The 20,910-nt window shown below is 36.7% G+C and overlaps 1 protein-coding gene across 2 annotated transcripts in view; it reads right to left on the bottom strand.

The window, feature by feature from the left end:
* Positions 1-502: 502 nt before the first annotated feature.
* LOC125652524 (ovoinhibitor-like) overlaps positions 503-20,910 on the bottom strand; it is a 39,973-nt gene continuing 19,565 nt past the window's right edge. Inside the window, exons 2-6 of one of the 2 annotated variants that reach the window (XM_048881823.2) lie at positions 10,511-10,854; positions 7,421-10,160; positions 1,503-1,716; positions 863-1,273; positions 503-748 (exon numbers count right to left, since the gene is read on the bottom strand). In XM_048881823.2, coding sequence (XP_048737780.1) covers positions 664-748; positions 863-1,273; positions 1,503-1,716; positions 7,421-7,457 — 747 coding nt within the window. In that variant the 5' untranslated portion in view covers positions 7,458-10,160; positions 10,511-10,854 and the 3' untranslated portion in view covers positions 503-663. Of the gene's footprint in view, positions 749-862; positions 1,274-1,502; positions 1,717-7,420; positions 10,161-10,510; positions 10,855-20,910 lie in introns of those variants that run through there. The other variant, XM_048881816.2, reaches the window with a different exon arrangement.

Raw genomic sequence — 20,910 nt, 5'->3', positions numbered from 1 at the left:
TTCGTGCCGATTATTGGGTTGTTCTGGGCACACTGATTTTGACTATGGATAACTCCGTTTACCTTATCAAGACACAGTGCTCATGGCGGGTGTGACCGGTCGACAGGGGATGCTTACTCCTCCTATGCACCTGATCCCACCTCTGGTGTATCCAGGGGTCCGTGTTTGCCCATCTATCTATTTTGTATTGCTTATTGGAGTTATGAGATCGATCACTCTTCATTATCTTCACCTTTCACACACTCTAATCGCGTGCGGATCATATCTTACACACCGTGAGGCACTTGGTTAGTTAATCATCTTTGGGAGGTTATTGCGACCCATAGGTAGGTCACTATGGTCTAATTTTTAAAAAGATATTTTATGACTGCATCTAAGTAGTGTCTGGATCATATTTTGAGCACTTTGAAACCTAACATCATCAAACTTGGTCAATTGATGCATCTTTACATATAGATTGCTTGATAAAAATGTCATATTGAAAACAAATTGAGATACGACAAACACTAGAAACTGTTTAATTGTGTTCAGAATTAACTTGTACATTGAAACACCTGTTCTAAACCAAACATTTACTAGTATATTTAACCTATGTAAACACAAACATGACAAATGTAGGTACATGAATATGGCTGCATGTGTTTATGGATCTTTATTTGTGTTTTATCCTACAATTGGAGACGAACACAAACTAACATCAACCAGAGACAATGTAATATCTTCACATTTGGCTTTGGAGAATTCGCATCTGAAAAGCAAAGGTATGTGTATAATACGAAATATGATTGATACGCGTACAAGGAGGAAAAATTCTTCAAACCAGCTATGGTAGTTAATTTAATTAGAAAAAAGCCCATCTTACCCGCTGCTGTACATTTTGCCGTTAGACCCACATGTTGGTGTAATAGTTGCTGGACAATTTATGAAATCTTTGTTTCTACAAAACACTTGTTGGAAAAGGACGGTCTCCTTGCTCTGGGTGGTTGTCGTGGATAACATCACAGCGGTGACGTTCATCATAATAGGGACCATGGTGGAAATGTTTGACATCATGGTTGTATTTTGTGGCATCATCGTGGTGTCTGGCATCATCGTGGTGTCCGGCATCATCGTGGTGTCTGGCATCATCGTGGTGTCCGGCATCATCGTGGTGTCTGGCATCATCGTGGTGTCAGGTGACATTGTTGTAGGTGGTCGGGTGGCACTGTTGCAGGGACCATGGCTCTTTACTCTTAGATTGGAAAACATGCACATAGCGTGGGCAAACTGGCAACTGAAAAAATACATGTCAATAATCATAATTCAAGGTCCACTGCAATATAGGCAAAAGCATACCAATATTTTTGCCGCAATACCATCGTTCCTGGATGATACCTTTTCACATAAGTGCAAAGCTTACTGGAATATGCTATTGATTTTGTTTGGTACTTCACTCAATAGACATGGGACTAACTCTGATAGACTACATACTTATAACTCGTGTTAGCAGGGTGTAACCTTACTGATTATGATATGTGTGGCCGTCTGTTCCACAGATCTGTTCGTCACCATTTGTCACGTGGCTGCTACAGTCGACCAGCAAAAGGTCCAGACAATAGTGTGTTCCGAAATGGATGTTAAGATCCTGAATCTCGTTGTTGACATGCAGAGGATTGTCAGTCACGTAGCCATGATGATGATCATGACCGGGAGCTCGGACTGCCTTGCCATGAACGACTGTAAGATAGAAGGAAAATTCCAATATACTGGTACGTTAATCTGCGACTGTAACATTACAGTACCAAGGTATTAGTTTCCACTGGTTTTTAATCCTGTTGGGATCCAGATCCGGGAATAGGTCTTCAGTACCCCTTACTTGTCGTAAGAGATGACTAAATTGGGATGAGATCGCAAAACTAAGGCCCCGTGTCACAGCAGGTGTGACACGACAAAGATCCCTCCCAGCTCAAAGGCCATAAGCGCCGAGCATATGCCTACATTTTGCACTCCTTCACCGACAATAAGAATGTCTTCATATGAGTAAAAAATTCTCGAGCGAGATGTTAATCAATATACAACAAACGAACCAATGGGACACACACAGAGAGACGGATGGACAGACAGAGAAGAAAGCTATTGTTTTCAGGTTTTACAAACTGGTAGGGGACTACCAAGTTTCGATTTCCCTGCGTGATAAATGAATGTACAATTTCCCTTGAGTGAAAAGAAAAAACTGAAGATAACGAAGAGTGATCATAACTTTTATAAAGAATACAAAATTAAGAGAAGGACAAACATGGCCATATCAGAGGCGGGATCAGGTGCCTAGGAGGAGAAAACATCCCCTGTAGACTGGTCACACCCGCCGTGTGCTTATATCTTAATCAGGTAAAACGAGTAATCCGCAGTCAAAATCAGTATGAAAAGGTGGAAATATCTAACAGTGATCAACCTCAACTCCTATAAAGAATACATAATTAAACGTTAGGGCAAACACGGATACCTGGATATACTAGAGTTGGATGGGATCAGGAACCTTGGAGGAGTAAGCATCCCCTATCGACCGGTTACACCCGCCGTAATCCCTATATCTCGATCGGGTAAAGGGAGTAATCTTTAGTCAATATATGTGTGTAAAGAACGACTTAAATTTCTATGAAACAAGTCAGACAGTATTTACCCAATGGCAGGTTGTATCGGTAAATTAGATCGTTCGTGCCCATTGGGAATTCCAATAAACTGTTGGAAGACCTGATCACCAAAGACTATGAAGATATTGTCAAAGAGAAACTTCAGAGTACTTGGGACCGCTGCGGTGGTCTAGAGGTAGAACGTTCACCCCGCATGCGGAAAGTCGGGGCTCGAATCCCGGCCGCGACCGACCTAAGTCGTTAAAATAGGTAGTGACAGTTCCAACGCCAAACGCTCGGCATCAGGTATGAATGTTACGGGTCCTCGGAGATGACCTAAAAAATGGATGTCCCGTGTCACAGTAGGTGTGACACGTTAAAGAACCCTCACTGCTCAATGGCCGTAAGCGTCGAGCATAGGCCTAAATTTGAAGCCCTTCACCAGTCGTGGTGACGTTTCCATATGAGTGAAAAATTCTCGAGAGGGACGTTAAACAAGATACAATCAAGCAATCAATCAGAGTATTTCTACGTATAATCAAAGTGGTGTTTAACAAAGTAATTATTGAATGGCTGATCACTAGATATGAATATTTCCTTTTATCCATTTTCTTTGAAGAAGCACCTGTCTATGATGTCAACAAATCTAGTCTTTAATTTATCGTGGGGAATGGTCGAAATGTAATACGTTTTTAGAATGGTGAAACGTTTTATGTTTTTAGATGTTGATGATTTGAGAAAAGTTTTGCGGTTTCAAATTAACTAAAAGTCCTTTAGAATGTTTTTTAGAATTTGATTTACAGCACTTCTGGCATATCTTTGGCACAATACGTTTGAAGTTTCTCCTTCGCAGCAGTTGATATTTTCATGAGGAGCTAAGATAGGGGCTTGATAGAATATTTACTATATCCAGTAATGTATCTATGCCTGCAAGGGGTTTTCTAATGTTTAGGAATCCAGTATAGGTACATTAACTCATATTCATCCCATTGACTGGTGTTTTAAATGTGTTTAAAACTGAAGCTTAATTTCGAAGAATTTCATCTTTTGAAAGGGATGTTGGAGTATAAGTAGGATTAGCAAAATATGGAATTAATGTCAAGTTCATTTAAAATAGCTGTAATAATGAATCTAACAAACAAAGACAATGTTGTCTGCTGGAACCAAAACATATTCCTCATGTAGCCAATCTAATTCTTTTATCACTTCTGGTTTACTAAACATAGAAGGATAGATGGTACGCGTTTTCCTCTTATACTTTTTATCCATTCTGACAAGGTATCAAACTCTTCAAATTTCTAATGAATGAAGAAGGTGCTCCAGTGCAAGTTCAGTCAATCTTTCTTCTCGCATAGTAATGCACAAGTAATTGTAATTTCGTGTATTATCTTTGGAGACGTTTTCCCGTTTTGCTGCTTGGAGCAAACCCTTGAGGCTTCAATCGCTTTATCAAGGTCGTCTGCATTTTGTTTTGCATCATCAAGCATGACTCGAAATTCGGCACCAACCTCTCTACGAAGTTCTTTGATCCTGTCCACGTGTTTCTCAATTTTCTATATTAGTCTCAAGAAACCCTTGCTGTGTAGGGAAACAGTCAAAGAAAATGAGCACTGAATTCAGGACACCATGTTCCCCACAAGGTGTAATTTGAAAGGATGTTCAGATTCAACACAATACTCCGACAGTGAGTGTATAAATTGGATTAAGGACTTAATTCGTCCCTGACACCCTCGTTTTTTCGAAATCATGGCTTAGGCACCGTGGTATGCTTGCCCTTACATGTTCTCAATCGGTATTGCAAAAAAAAACCCGAAAGATTTCAATAAATGCATTTGCAATCACTATCCCAGTAGTTCTATCTACATGTACATTTGAAAAGTCATCCTCCTTAATGACGGCAGTGTATTTTCTACTATCTAGAAATCTATGAAACAAGACTAAAACTTCTTTATTTGCGTTCTTGTCAGTTACCTCATCGTCTATAATGAAATAAAAACTCCCTTGTATTTTTTTTAACCTGTGATGTGATTTCCAATGATTTGGATAATCTCATTTTGAATGGTTATCCTGATATATAAGACATTCTTCTTTGCTATCTGTAGATGGCAATAGAGCTGCTCATCGGGTTTTACCAACAACTGCAGTGTTATCAGGAAATTACCTTTAGTTGAGGAATCACTTGTGGCATCATATCTGTGTTCTCGGAGAGGAATGTTTTGTTTCATACAGAAAATGACCGCACCTACTATTTTCTCTGCCATCTTTATCAACTTTTGCCAACTTGCGATGGTACTGTGTCATATTTTGCTAATTGAGTTTATATAGATATGTCGATTCGAGATATCCCAATGAACTCGAAATAAAATACTCCACAGAGTCCTCCACATCTGCTTCGTATTTAGATATTTTATTGAAAACATATTAACGGCAAGCTATAACTCAACTTTATGACAAACGCGATGACTTCATCTTCTCTATCGTCAACTTCCCATATTCATGCAAGGTGAAGATAACGAACAGTGATCAATCTCATAACTCCTATAAGCAATACAAAATAGATAGTTGGGCAAACACGGATCATGTAGCAATATTCCATTATCACCTACATATGTTGTTAATATTTCTCAACTGATTCGATACGCAAGAGCTTGTACTGTGTATGATGAGTTTTCAAATCGATGCAGGCTACTGACAAACAAGTTGATTTTACAGGGGTTTCAACAGTCTCATTTAAAGTGTGTATTTCGCAAATATTATGGTCGATATATTGATCTAATTTGCCAATACAACCTGTCCTTGGGTCAAATTTGTCTGACGTGTTTCATACCGATTGTTAGGCCTGACTTGTCACACTGATTTTGACCGCGGATTACTCCGTTTACCTGATCAAGACATAAGGCTTACGGCGGGTGTGACCGGTCGACATGGGGATGCTTACTGCTCCTAGGCACCTGATCCCACCTCTGGTATATTCAGGGGTCCGTGTTTGTCCAAATTTATTTTGTATTACTTATAGGAGTTATGAAACTGACCACTGTTCGTTATCTTCACCTTTCATACACGAGATGAAGGTGGCACTTCGAATGTCATCTTGGTTGTGCCATAAACAATTTTGACACTCTTGTGGTATTTTGAATTCTGATACTTTAAATGGGCAGATGTTTTCCCAATGCCTTTCTTATAAGCAGCAAAAGGTTATGTAACAAATGTATTTTGATGTTGGACATCTAACGTGGGAAACATAACACAAAACATACAAAGACGGTCATTTACATAATATAACAGATTGCTGAAACTCAACCAAGAAAAGCAATTCATTAAAAAAGGCTGAAATGGTACCGTATTTTTGTGCTCACCCGTACTCTTTGTCTGAGCATTTGGCGACGTAGTCTGGTAGGGATATAATTTATCTTTTCAGCTGATGATATTGTGTTTTTGCACCTGTTATGATTTTACTAAAATGTTAAAGTTGTGGAAATAACTTTGTCTGTTATGTAAATCCAGGCATACGGATCAAAACTTCGATCAAAGCGTAAACCGTCACCGGTTCCGGTATTTGCACGCTTTCCAGAATCAAACCATGTAGGCTATGTCTGTTCACTTCTCTAAAGAGAATACGTCGTGGCCAGTGTAGCAATTTTTGTCAAAGCGGTATGGCTTTTTAACAGAAAGAATATGTGTTTGTGAAACACAAATGCCCCCGATAATGGCAAATTCCAAAGATGGCCAATGTGACAAAGACTAATATCTTGGTACCAGTAGAAAGATCTTGTCACAAGAAATGTTCATGTGCAATATGAAAGCTCTAATATAAATTTACCATTTAGAAATTATGACCAATGTCAACAATTTTAAAAGTAGGTCAAACTCCAAGGTCAAGGTCACAGGGTCAAACATTTTGGTACACACGGAAAGGTCTTGTCACAATGAATACTCATGTGAAATATCAAAGTTCTAGCACGTACTGTTCAAAAGTTATTAGCAAGGTTAAAGTTTCAGACAGAATTACAGAATGACAGACAGGACAGAAACAATATGCCCCCCGATCTTCGATCTTGGGGGCATAAAAAGGAGCCCCATATAAATGCTTTATGAAGAGACATTATTTGTCAAAATGCGTATCTGGTGCATCAAAATTGGTACCGTATATAAGTTTTACATACTTCCTTTGTATAAGCGGGGATACATTCAATATCATGATTATAACGTTCTTTGTCACATTGAAATGATGATATGAATTTTACGATGACATTGGTGGTGAATTATGTTAACTGTTAGCGTTGAAATGAAATGTCTGTTTGAAGGTATTCACGGTATAACGAAAGGGATATGAAGAATTTTGAATGATTCAAATTAAAATAAATGTTTATTGTTAAATAATGATAAAAGTGAAGTAGATTAAATTCACAAGACTGGTAAATTATTAGAAGCTGACCTTTTTGCACCTGAAACTTTTTATAAGTTATCTGTCCTTCGTAAAAATAAGAAAAATCTAATTTTCTAAAAATGTGAGCGATAAATGATTAATTTTATATCATAATTTCATACAGAGAAAGTGTATGTAACTTTTCACCAAGAAATTTGTGTGAAAATATAGTTTATTTTAAAAATATGTCAATAAAACATGCTCTTCCCAAGACTTTAATGTTAAATAAATCAAGCAGTAATCAATATTTTGAAAATTCCTATGGTGGATTATTTTTATTTGATGAACTCTTCAAAATGATACCATGATTCTAAAATTCCCACCATCCATCTACTAGATATGACATAAGGTCGTTATACATTGAATACCTTAAGAAGAAACTTACCAGCTGGGATAAGTATCGCGGCAACGAAAAGATACATTGTCAAAATATAAGAGTAAGTGGATGGCCAGGTGGTCTCTTCAGAGTTTTGGTTATCAACAAAACCGACTCTTTGAACTTGCAATATTCCTAATCTTCAATGACGTGACCTCAATATTTAATATGCGAAGATTGTGATAAAATGGAAATGGAAAACACGATATGCTGTTTTTGCACGAATAGATGAATGTAATGTTATTTTAAATCAAAACTATACATGTATAGTTATAGTTGCATATTCTCAAGATTTGAAAACTAAACATGATTGATGAAATATGATTCCTAACTAGTTATGGTTACTTTACTTTGTCGGAGAAGCTGGGGTACATGTACATACTCAAAAATCAGCGAACTCTACACTTGTATGTTTAAGTTTATTCATATGTTATTGAATAAAAAAGGATTAGACTGCAGGTTATCCACGTACGTATCGTCGTTTGTTTTTTCGAGGGGGGGGGGGGGGCAGCAGAGTGAAAAATGCATTCTTGTGAGTGATTCGCTAACAGAGACTTTGTGACCGCAGCACTCCAAACCTAAATAGGAAGGACCTCTAGCAGTTTATTTCTAAACTAAATACTTGTATCTTAATATTTAGATTAATAATGAGATGACCTTTTTTCAAGCATGAATTGTCTGTTAGCCTTCTAGCTATTTCATATCTGTTTATTCCTCATCGTAAACTTCACCTTAGTTTTCATAGTTTCTGTTTCAATCTTTCTTTCCAGCTGTATCTCTGTCAACGTCTAAATGTCAAGATTCTTAGCAAAACTTACCTATACCTATAGCATCATGGATAATAATTTTATAAGTTTTATGCTTTAAATTTTAGTAGGTTCACAAAAACAAGGAATTCCAAGATTATACTAGTATTATTGAATGAATGAATATTTATAAAAACCTTCTAATTCGCTCAGGTGTCTCATATTTACCATCTTCTGATTTTAAAAAATTCAGAGAAGTGTTTGATTTGCTCAGATATTATCATTACAGTTCGATATGCTAAGTTAGTTTTTGTACATTTTGATATAACTTTTTAGACGTTGACAGAGGTATTAGTGGAGCGTAGCGGGAACGATAACTCTGAGTAGAGATTGCGCATATCCCTGCCTTGGAGCAGAGGAAGACTGAGGGGCCAGACTGGAATCCCACCCAAGCAACCATGTCTACTATGATAATTTTGCAGCAGCATATACGATTTACCCGGAGATGAAAGTTATTGGGAGCTGAATTCAAGCATAGGAACCTGGACATAATGAAGCTAACAGCCATGTTTGCTGGGTTTTTTTTAATAATGCATCAGCATTGATGATTTCCGCGGAGACGAAACCGACTGAGAGCCGAATTCAAGCATAGGAACCAGGACAATAATAATATTCCTATGGAAGATATATTTCTATCATGCGCAAGGTTTAATTTGATAAAGATTTTTGCAAAAACCTATGACATCACACGAGGATCGATCAACCTTAAACAATTTCATATGAAAAAATACACGTATTTACAAACCTTCTTTTCAAGAACTTCAAGGTTACAGTTCATTAAATTGAAATGCAATCATCCTTGTGTAATGTAGATTCAAGTTCGTGCAGGGGCATGGGACCTTTGTTGGGAGTTAAATTTTACACAGGGGGATGTTTGATTATTTTCTCTTATGGACCCACAATTCTATAATTTGTCAAATTGACATGCAGGTATCTTTAAGTGGGGAGAACTTTGATTATTTTCTCTTCAGGGCCAACAAGTCTAAAATTTGTCAGATAGATATGCACATATGTTAAAAAGTGGTGTTGCATGATATTTGTTTAAACTATATACACTTGGTGCCATCTCAAGAAGTACAGTATATGTGTTTGCTATTTGTGAAATTATTATGCCTGTATTCTCGTGTGATAGAGATTCAGGTTTGTTCAAACAATACCCTCATAGCCAGATCTGACTGACATTATGGTTTAATTATTTACATTGTGATACACCGGTTTAGAGAATGCCCTCTAGATGTATGTTCAGACCATTAGCCCAAGGCTAGGATGGGACCATAATCCAGATTTAAAGCTTTGCATAGGAATGGGGGCGTGTGTAAAAATCTTAGAATTCTTCTCAAAATCCACAGTACTACAAATTGTTACGTAAATATGCAAAAAATCCTCAAGTGGCATATATGTGTGTCTATGTAAGTTTTGATAAAATGACTCGGGTACGCGTTGTGACCAATACGCCTCTGGTTTTGATAAACTATAAATAACAAGTACATTTGAAATTCTTTTGAAATGATCTAACGAATGATTTCAAACCAGGTGTCACTCAGTTCTGTAAATCAGCGTGCCACTAAATCTACTTCCGGCGGCAATATAGGACTTCTTGTGTGATCGGACCCAGAATCTGTCTCCTTTACGTGCCTCCACAACTAAAGTGTTGCTTCCACATTCCGAATTCCAGCTATCCTCTGCGTAGGCAAATCCGACCCAGCGATGGTTGTAATTCTTGCAAACCACTGCTCTTGCGATCAATTTTTCACCTTGTGAGCAGATGGTAATATGGAAGAGGTATACACCGGAATAAACGGAAGTTAGGATCGACTCCGAGATGCTAAATCCATCGTCACTTCTGTAAAGTATGCTTCCAAAGACCAGTCGATCTCGATCTTGCAGTGTAACCGGACTGTCGGTTTGGACAGTGAAGCCTGCTGACACTTGCAGGCTTGATTCTGCAAATTGTTCAAAGAAAATTACCCAAAATATGTACTGTACATTAGAAAATTTTCGCCCTGTGTTATTTTCACCCATAAACATTGGGAAATAATATCCTATAGATTTAAAATGGTTCTTTCTTGTCACTCTAAAGTACTGAATAAATTCATATTTAGTCAGTTTTAAAATAGTCCATTTAGGATTAAGCGAAATAGACGAAATTTAAAACAGGGGCGAAAATTACCCAGTATATGATGATTACTTTCAAATTGTTTGAATCGTTTTCTTAGTGCCACCTACTTGATTATTGGTATTTGCTCATAAACTGCATTATTTTGATAACTTTATACTTGCTAGATTAACTCACCTCTGATGATTAATTGCCTGACATCTGTGTTGTTTTTGTGAATGGCTTTGATTTGACGGAGAAGACGCTCAACGTTTTGGCGACGTCTGAGCTGCTCAACAGCTCTCACAGAGATCATATTCTCTAGTCTGCTCATGTTTTGCTTGATTGACTTCATTTGTTCGAAGAGTTTTTGTAGCAAGTGTCTCTGCTTGGTAGTCTGTTGCTCTTTAGTTTGAAGGGAATGCGAAGCCTCATTTTGAATTTCCACAATTCTCTGTGCGTTTTGTCGTATTACTTTAATCTCTGTTGTATTGAAATTGATTGCTGTTTCATTTTCTAGAGCAGCGATTTTTCTATTGTACCTGAATTACATAGAATGAAAATTGTGATTTATAATGTCTTCAAATTTTTTGGATATTATTTTTACCATGTGTTAACAGTGATTGATATATCTTAAATAAACACTAGTGTACCTCTAAACACTAGCGTACCTCTAAACACTAGTGTACCTCTAAACACTAGTGTACATCTAATCACTACTGTACCTCTAAACACTAGTGTATCACTAAACACTAGCGTACCTCTAAACACTAGTGTATCACTAAACACTAGTGTATCACTAAACACTAGTGTACCTCAAAACACTAGTGTACCCCCAAACACTAGTACACCTCTAAACACTAATGTACCACTAAACACTAGTATACCTCTAAACACAAGTGGACCACTAAACACTACTGTACCTTTAAACATTAGTGTACCTCTAAACACTAGTGTAAATGGGTTTGTCCAGATAAAACAATCATAGCAATCATCGGCAATCTTTAGATTTTTATACCCAGTACTTCATTACATTTTAATTTAATCACACCTACTACATTTGTTTTATAATCAAACATTTTATTGAACATAGATGCTAACAACAGTAATCTAATTACTCAACTTTATGACAAACAGGATCACTTCAGCTTCTTCATTGTCAACTTCCAATATTTATGTAGCAATATTCCATTATCACATGCATATCAGGTGTATGTCTCAACTGATTCGATACCTAAGAGCTTGTTCTGCGCATGATCAGTTTTAATCGAGGCAGGCTACTGGGGTATAAGTTTGTTAGAAGGGTTTCGATAGTCTCGTTTAAAATCAGGATTTTGCAAATTCTATAGTCGTTATAACGATCTAATTTACCAATACAACCTGTCATTGGGTGAAATGCTGTCTGACGTGTTTCATACAAATGTTTATGCTGTCTTTAACTACAGATTACTCCTCCGTTTACCTGATAAAGATATAGGGCTCTTGGCGGGTGTAAGCGATCGACAGGGGTGCTTACCTCTCCTAAACACCCGATTTCACCTCTGGTGTGTCCAGGGGTCCATGTTTGCCCTATTCTTAATTTGGTACTTTTTATGGGAGTTATGAGATTGGTTATTGTTCGTTATCTTCATCTTTTCACAATCCTGATATCGCTACTCTTAGTGTTTGGAAATTATACAAGGAATTTTATTTAAAATGTATTAAATTTACACATATGTGTACGTTGTTAACTAACTGTTTACTTCCAACAATCACGCCAATATTTTTCGAATGATCGAAGTATCAACCAAATATTTGGGTGAAAAACTGCATCAATGCAGGTAACGCGTGAATGCATAAATTTTCCGCCCAATTTTTCTGATCGTATAATTCCTTTAACTATGTTTAACCACAATTGTGGTTCATTTGACATTATTTACATTTGTCATATTTTGACTTTTGATATTTCTACAAATTGTAATGATGATAGCCATTTCCTCATGAATGCGCGTAGCAGTTGTGAACAATGTGAAGGTTTGTGAATCTTGATAAAATATAGTACGGCTGGGATTTCCGAAATATATGACAGTAGAATGTAAATACACTGTACATGTATAAAATAATTTTCATTTTTTGAAATACATGAAGGTATGAACTGCAACGCTTCACGTGGGCACACGCTTTACGAAGATCTTACGTGCTTCATGAAATATGATGGCATGAAACATTGCAGTCCATACCCTCATGTATTTTCACCTTGACTTTTCCCAAGTTGAATGATAAGATTGATCGCTGTTCGTTATCTTCACCTTTCATAAGCACGAAGACTTACAAAGTACGATATGAAATCTTCCAAATCACAACTTTTCAATAAAAATATACATGTACCACACGGCATCATATAAATAATTTATTTCAATTTTAAATACTAAGTAAATAGTTGTAATCTAAATTTATTGTTCGTAATCACAATAACAAATTATCTGACATTGAAAATTATTAGCTAATGCTAAATGTTGTATTTCTTTATGAGCATTTTCTCTCTGTAATGGAAAAGAAGGAAAATGCACCTGACCAGAGTATTTAAACATGAGACCCCTTGAATTTAATTGTGGTCTCTATTAGGTTCTGTACCACTGAACTGTGTGTCTCTGGTTCATACAGTCGATGAAATACTATGCTTGGTACTTCAACCTTTTTTTTCCGGACCCGAAGATTACACTTTCCCACATGCAGGCATGTTCATGTGTCAAGTCCAAGGACTGATCATTAAATTTAACAGAAAAGGAGAAAACAGCTGACAATACTCAAACCAGGGACCCTGGAGTCTCAAGACAAATGTTTTACCAAGTGCCAACTGAACTATTACAACCTTCACCGCCAATCAGACCGATCTGACTTTGCTACGTGTTCGTGATCAAATAGACTGTCCTATTGATAGAAACAGGTCAACATAAAGGGAATAAGGGATTCAATGTAAATGGTTTGAAAAATATAAGACCATTTCTTGAAATACGATTCATTGATTGTTTGTTTGTTTTACGTCCTGTCGAGAATTTTTCACTCATATTGTGACGTCACCAGCTGTAGGGGAATTACCACAAAAGACCAGTTCTTAGCACTCAGGACGCCGTTTCATCAAAAAGTGTAAATTTTCAACTAACGAAGTCTTACGCCAACTACGTAAATCTAGTTACGTATAATCTTAGTTTAGCGCAAACCGCGTTTCACGAAACGACGTAAATACATGCGTACGTTACTACTCGACTAAGTTTTCAACTAAGCTTACGTACTTAATTACCGCGTCCTGAGCATGCGTGCATCATACTTTCGTTTTTTTCACCTGTTGTCTGGACCAAAATAATGAATGAAAAGAACGCAAAGAAAATGCACAAGCGGAAGTGGGAGGAGACAGAGATGGCCGTGTTGGCAGAGGCAGTAAAATTTCCCTATACCATACTATTTGGGCACTGCATACTAAATCAAACATATCACTCCATAAACAAAATTTGTTTTTATATATATAGCCGTATGTATATACAGTATTTTACATCTTTTCTTCTACAAAAAGTAGTTGTTTTATGATTTCAAAGATTATTATATTTTAAGTGCATGTAGATCGACACGATACATCTACATTATATATAGATATTAACTATATATTTATACTTTAATTGGATAATTAATGTAGACTCATAGGCCTAAATGTGTTTGAACAATTGAATATGTGTGCATATTTTATAGTTTGGGATTATATACAGGCATGTACCATCGTTTTGCAAAGTGATGGTAGGGGTGCAGCTGGAACATAAATTAGATGTTGGCTTTTCAAATAATCTTTTCCAGTGATTTCCACAATTTTTTCTCTCTCACGTTTCATTTTTTTTCAATCGTGGGGGTGCTATAGTCTTCTATTATGAGTGCATCAAAACATTTTCCTACAAACACGGGGGGGGGGGACCTCCTGCTTCAAGATGTGAACGAACAAAGAAATTGCAATCGCGCATACCCACATATGAATTGTAATTGTGTTATGTATAGATTTACCACTCTTGACCTTCAGTAATAATACACAGAATGATCTCAAAGTAACACTTTTTATCCACAGCTAATTAACTAAATATGGGTTTAAAATTATAGTGTTTGTTCTATGACCTTACCTAAGCTAAAGAATCTTTTCAAAGAGGGGAGTATTTGTGTTTCCCATTGAAATAGAGTCTTGATTCTGAACTTTAAATAGCCACCTTATAGATTAATATGTTGATAATTTCTGAAATTGCTTACAGTATATCGAATGTTTTAAAAATGTAGGTTGGAATGTGCGAGTATTGCATTTCCTGATCACGGGTCAAACTGTTGCATATAGGCTTTTCAGCTTTGCAATTTACAACAGCCACTAGATATAAACATTTTAAAGTTGAAAACGCTTATATGCAGTAGAGTTAGACTTCTTCTATTAATGCTCATACCTCGCTAAATAGTTTTTATTCATAATTTCCTCTGATTCACTTACAGTACAAAATAAAAAAAAAATCGTATTGTTAAAAAAGTGGAGTAGCAACGCAGGGTGACCCCCCCCCCTCCCCCATTCACTCCGATTCGTGCCTGATATACATGTAGATGTTTTTCTTTATTTGAGAACATAAAATATACATCTGTACGGATTATCCTGCACATCACTTATCACCGAAATTCGTCAAGTATCAAACTGTTACGAAGACCTTTTTTTTTTATTTGGAAGAACTTTATTATTGATATTTTGAAAATCTTTCCAAAAAAATCCCGTCTTAATAGATACATAATATAGTTATATGATGTATCTCTTAAGACAGGAATTTTTTCAAGATTTCAGATATACAATGGAAAATAGTAGATTTTAAAATAACTATTCATGAAATATACATTACACTCCCGTAGATCCACCCACCATACGACAGAGATCGAATTGAATCGGGCTCGCTAATCATTTGTTCCAAGTTAGTCCGAGCCGAAGTTTTGAAGAGATTTTATAAATGGCCTATACATAATACGTTCCCTTTACGGTAGACTACTTTACAAAGGGATTTGGGAATAACACTGTACATTCATCAATCATGTACAGATAGACACTTGTGAAAAATAATTATAGCCATAAATTTACTAGTTTTCAAAGGAAAGTAACCCTTATGGCCTTACATATTTATCGTTGTAAACGTCTAAAAGCATCCTGTCTTGAAAAAATCGATCACGACACAAAGCTCGTCGGTAAAAATTCCATATATATCTACAAACAGTTAACAGTCGGCCATGATTTTTGCTTACGTAGATACTTACATAAGGGTTCGACCTGACGTAGTGTTTCTACTAGTTACTAGAAAACTTGCGTAAATTCTAATCTTACGCCATTTGATGAAACGGACTTACGTAAAATATTTAGTCTAGTCAGAAAGTTACGCCAAACTAAGCTTACGCAACTATTTACGATGTTTGATGAAACGGCGTCCAGGACCGTAGCAGTGAGGGTTCTTTAACGTGCCATCGCCGGTCGCGACACGGGACCTCCGTTTTTGAAGGCAATATCTGAAAGACCTGAGACTCTCACTTCTAAATGCCGAGCGTTTGGGGAAGGATCAATTCCAACGTCTTAAGAGCGGGACAACATAATGTAAACACATTACTTAGGCATACGTAATATAAATTATGGTATCGAATACATATTATAACCGACTGCAAACCACAACACTGATTAAAATTCTAAAGTGAAATTTAGGAATTGATTATTCTTACAAGAAAACAGACGAACTTATTAAACTATGTGAGGAAGAGAAGCTACTAAATTTGCAAAATCTGACCGATATAAAGCGTCAATCGCAAGAAGAACTGTGAAGGGAAAAACCTATATGCACATCCAACACAAGAACTTTTCTTGTAATTAATGTGATGAATATGTTTTTAAAGTTATTCTGTCAGACTATGAAGACATTCTATTTTATCATACAATTAGGACAGGTTCACATGACATGGACTTTGTAATCGTACACGTACACCCCCCCCCCCCCCCCGGTCAATTTCCATATATTAGAACAAGTTATATACATGTATATGCCAAACTGCATTTTTAAAATACGTTTATAACCCTAATTAACACACCTAATGCGTTTCCAAACTGCATCTAAACTAATTTGAAAATTACAAAATATTGATGGACTTGGGTGTCCAGAGAACATCATTGTTTGGAATTTTTAAAATAGGTGTGGTGGAGTTTTAAAAACATGTAACATCTTTAATAAGATAGTGTTAGAATATTTGAAAAATGCAGTTTGACTAATGGTAATTTTATTTAAAAATACACCATGTATTTTAACTCTTAAAGGAGGGGGGGGGGGGTGCTCTGAACGTTTCGTTTATGTCCCAGTAATCTCGCACTTGCTCACGAGATTTGTGCATTTTCTTACCAATGACGCACAAGAGTCATCAAAGCGCGATAACTCCAACGAGCTGGTAATGAGAAGTATTTTGAAAGATATGGCTTATATTCGATTTTTCAGAAATAGGTCAAATGTCACCGGATCAAAGAGTTTGGTACAAATGGAAAGGTTTTGACACAAGGAATACACATGCCAAATATGAAAGCTGTACCTATCATTTTGAAAAAGATATGACCCAGGTAAAAGTTTCTTTTGAAATTAGGTCAAAGGTCAACAAATCTGGTATCGTTGGAAAGGTCTTCTCACAAGAAATGCCCATGCTAAATATAAAAGCAGTACCTCTTACGATCTAGAAGTAGGTCAAAAATGTTAAGGTAACAAATATTGGTGTCAATGGAAAGGTCTTGCCATCGGGAATACACATACCAAATACGAAAGGTCTACCTGTCATGGTGTAAAAGATATGACCAAGGCTAAAGTGTTTTGGCACAGACAGACATGTTAATGGCCTTTGAGCAGAGAGGGTTCTTTATCGTACCACATCTGCTGAGGCACGGGGCCTCGGTTTTTGCGGTCTCATCCGAAGGACAGCCCCATTTAGTCGCCTCTTACGACAAGCAAAGCGTATTGAGGACCGATTTTAACCCGGATCCCCACGGGCTTAAGATGATAGGAGGTGTTTGAGTTGATACATGTATCAATGAGGTGTGTTATTTTTGCTAATAATGTCAGCAGAGAGTTTGAGGAGACGCGGACCAATAAAATCAACTCCAGCAGATTTCTTTTCATCAAGTTAACGTAAAAAAGCCTAGTAAATGTATTCTTTTACATGAGAAATACCCAATATGTTTCCTTCGACAAGTTTTATTTTCATATAGCTAGTCAGCCTTCTAAATCAAACGATTCTGTTGGCAAATCAGACAATATTTCCTTCGAGACACTAATAAAATGATTATCAAATATCTTAACAATGTATTGTTAAGATTTATATTAAAATCTCCTGACAAGATGATTTCATAACTGATCACAGCAGGAGGGGACTGTTTACCTCCCTTGAAAGATCATCAGCCAAGTAGGTGATTATAATCCATTTAAGAATGTAATTCATTTTAGAAACAAGAAATGTTTCTAAAACATATATGCCCCCCGTGGTGCAGACTTTAAAGGGGTTATACACATGCATTATTTAATTAATAGTAGTGCCAAAACAATTCAAGATATCTTCCTACGTCCAGAGTGGATTGCCTTTGACCATGCGACTTTAAAAATTAAATAGGGGTCATCTACTCCTTAGGATGTACCAGTGTACCAGGTTTGATGTCTGTCAAGGAAAGGGTTCTAAAGATGTTGAGGGGACAGTATTTTTCTATGACCAGAGTGAATTGACCCTTCATGTTTTGACCTGTAAGTTCATACCCTTATGTATTTTCAAAAATGAAATTTACATTATTTTTCCAAATTACCAGCCGCTAAAATAAAGTTACTATATTTCATCAACATTCATAATCATTAAGTGTTTTTCAGCAAACATTCAATATTCCTCATGTATGTGTAATGAATCCTTAGACGAATTTGACTCCACTTTTTGGGACACTGTTTTTCCCTATAATAGCTCTAAAACTTCATTGTTATTTCGGATTTCAAACATTTCGGTTGTGCATCACTGAAGAGACATTATTTGTTGAAATGCGCATCTGGTGCATCAAAATTGGTACCGTATAAGTTTTACATTATGACCCCTGGGTCGAGGCCCCTGCTGGTGGACTGTTAGTCCCCGAGGATCTGTACAGCCCAGTAGCTAAGTACTTCGTTACTAGCTTGAAAATACAGATGTATATTTAATTGCTGTTATAAAATTTTAAAAAATTCATTTCAAAATTAAGGATTATCTCCCTCACGCATAGCTCTTATCCTTGGACGAATTTGACTCTACTTTTTGGTACACTGTTTTTCCCTATAATAGCTTTAAAACTTCATTGTTATTTCGGATTTCAAACATTTCGGATCAGCATCACTGAAGAGACATTATTTGTCGAAATGCGCATCTGGTGCATCAAAATTGGTACCGTATAAGTTTTACATTATGACCCCTGGGTCGAGGCCTCTGCTGGTGGACTGTTAGTCTCCGAGGGTCTGTACAGCCCAGTAGCTAAGTACTTCGTTACTAGCTTGAAAATACGGATGTATATTTAATTGCTGTTATAAAATTTAGAAATTCATTTCAAAATTAAGAGAAATAGTTAGCTACATGTATATGTCACGTGATTCGGAAATGGAGAACATGATCCGGTATTGGATACAACAACGCTGCTCGTAAACAACGATGATTTTTATTAATTTGATATCATATTCTAAGAAATATATAGTCCCAGCAATCATTTTGTATGGTAGATTTAACTGGAACTCGGATACGAACTATCAGCGCTAAACTACGAAGTGATTCGTTATACGCGTCTCTGTATATGTAGATTAAAACACGTATTCCTTTTGCAATCAATAACAAGTTGTTTTGATTAAGAGAACCGATAATGATTTTGATTGTATTTCTATTGTTTCAAATGTCTCGTTTAATTCATAGGGGTAAAAGGCACGTGTACGGTAGGCTGTTATCGCGTGTAACTGATTTCATATGGTAATGGCACAATATTCAAAGTTCATTACATACTTTGCTAGAAGTTTTAATGAGTGAAGTATTCTTATATACAGATTTAAGAAACTTGGATGTAAACTTTAAGCCGGTGTGGATGTGACTCCACAAGTTCTTATCAACTTTGTAGAAGCGAACTAAAATATACCAGTTATCAAATGAATATGTGCAAGCACAACAAAATAGTCCGAAAAACTGATAATTAACACTATTTTTCGATGTCCAAGGGTCGTAACTCGGCTAAAAATCACAAAATTAAAACTTGATCTATAACATATTATGGCCAAGCAACATATCAAATATCAAATGAATATCTGTAAGCACAACAAAAAAGCCAAGAAACTTTGATCCGCTCACGTATATCACTACACATACGTGAGCGGATCAAAGGATCTAATTTTAATTAGATTGAGAAAACTGATAATTCATGCTATTTTTCTAAGTCCAAGGGCCACAATTAAGTGAAAAATTAACGGACCGAGACGAAATTCGAACTTGATCTGTACTTTGTAAAGGACCTCCTTGACCGAGTGGTTAGAGTATCGCGCTCAAAATCACACGGCCTCTCACCTCTGGTCGGCGCGGGTTCGAATTCCGCTCGCGCCGGTAAGTGAGAAAATTTCACAGTTTACTTTTGGAACGTCGGTGGTCTCTTCCCAGGTACATTGTATCTGGGTTCTCTCTTCCACCAATAAAAACTGGGCGCCACCATATAATTGAAAAATTGGTGGGTGTGGCGGAAAACATCAATCATTCAATGTACCTCAGGGTTCGAAATTAATTTTTTCAAGCACTAGTCCGTACGGACTAGTGACTATTGATGTTTACTACTCCGCAAAGCATTTCACTAGTCCGTCCAGTATATCATATTAAATGATCTTCATTTTATTCAATAGTATTTAATCAAACCAAACACATCACAGTCAGTTCCAGCAATTCAGTTTATGACACCTACAGAAGAAAAAAGACCACCATACTTTATTTTGCATTGAAGATCTTCAGAAACATACAGTAACCTCTTGGAACTTAATACTTTTATAAACGTCCATACATGTAAGTGCGTTCGAGATCGACATTCCCGTTGTTTTCGTGCTCAGTTCTTAGAGTCACAGGAGTTCGAATGTTATCAAATAAGTCAATAAAATTCACTTGATTGACCAAGCCATAAGCTATTGTGTTATGAACTCCTGTGTTAGAGTCGTGAATGACGAGATCATGTGTGCACAAACGTGCATGTTCTTAGACCACACTACTTGCAGTTCTTGCACCTCGAACCCGTTCTCGTTGTACTCGGCATTCAGAAATGGCAGGAATTTGTGCTCATGCGAAGAACGGTGGTCTCGAATGCACTCCATGTGTTTGGAAGATCAGGAGTCATTGTCACGCAAACACTTAACCATGCAGTTTATCGACCATAAGTTCAAACATCTAAGAGACCCAGACAAATCTTGCTAAACTCTTAACCAATTCAAGATTGATTTCCGGATTTTCACTAGTCCGCACGGACTAGTGCTATAGAGAGTTTACTAGTCCGACACGCTTTTTACTAGTCTCGGACTTACGGA

The sequence above is a fragment of the Ostrea edulis genome, chromosome 1 (genome assembly GCF_947568905.1).
Source record: "Ostrea edulis chromosome 1, xbOstEdul1.1, whole genome shotgun sequence".
Classification (NCBI taxonomy): domain Eukaryota; kingdom Metazoa; phylum Mollusca; class Bivalvia; order Ostreida; family Ostreidae; genus Ostrea; species Ostrea edulis.
This window is presented reverse-complemented; position numbering and strand designations above follow the sequence as displayed.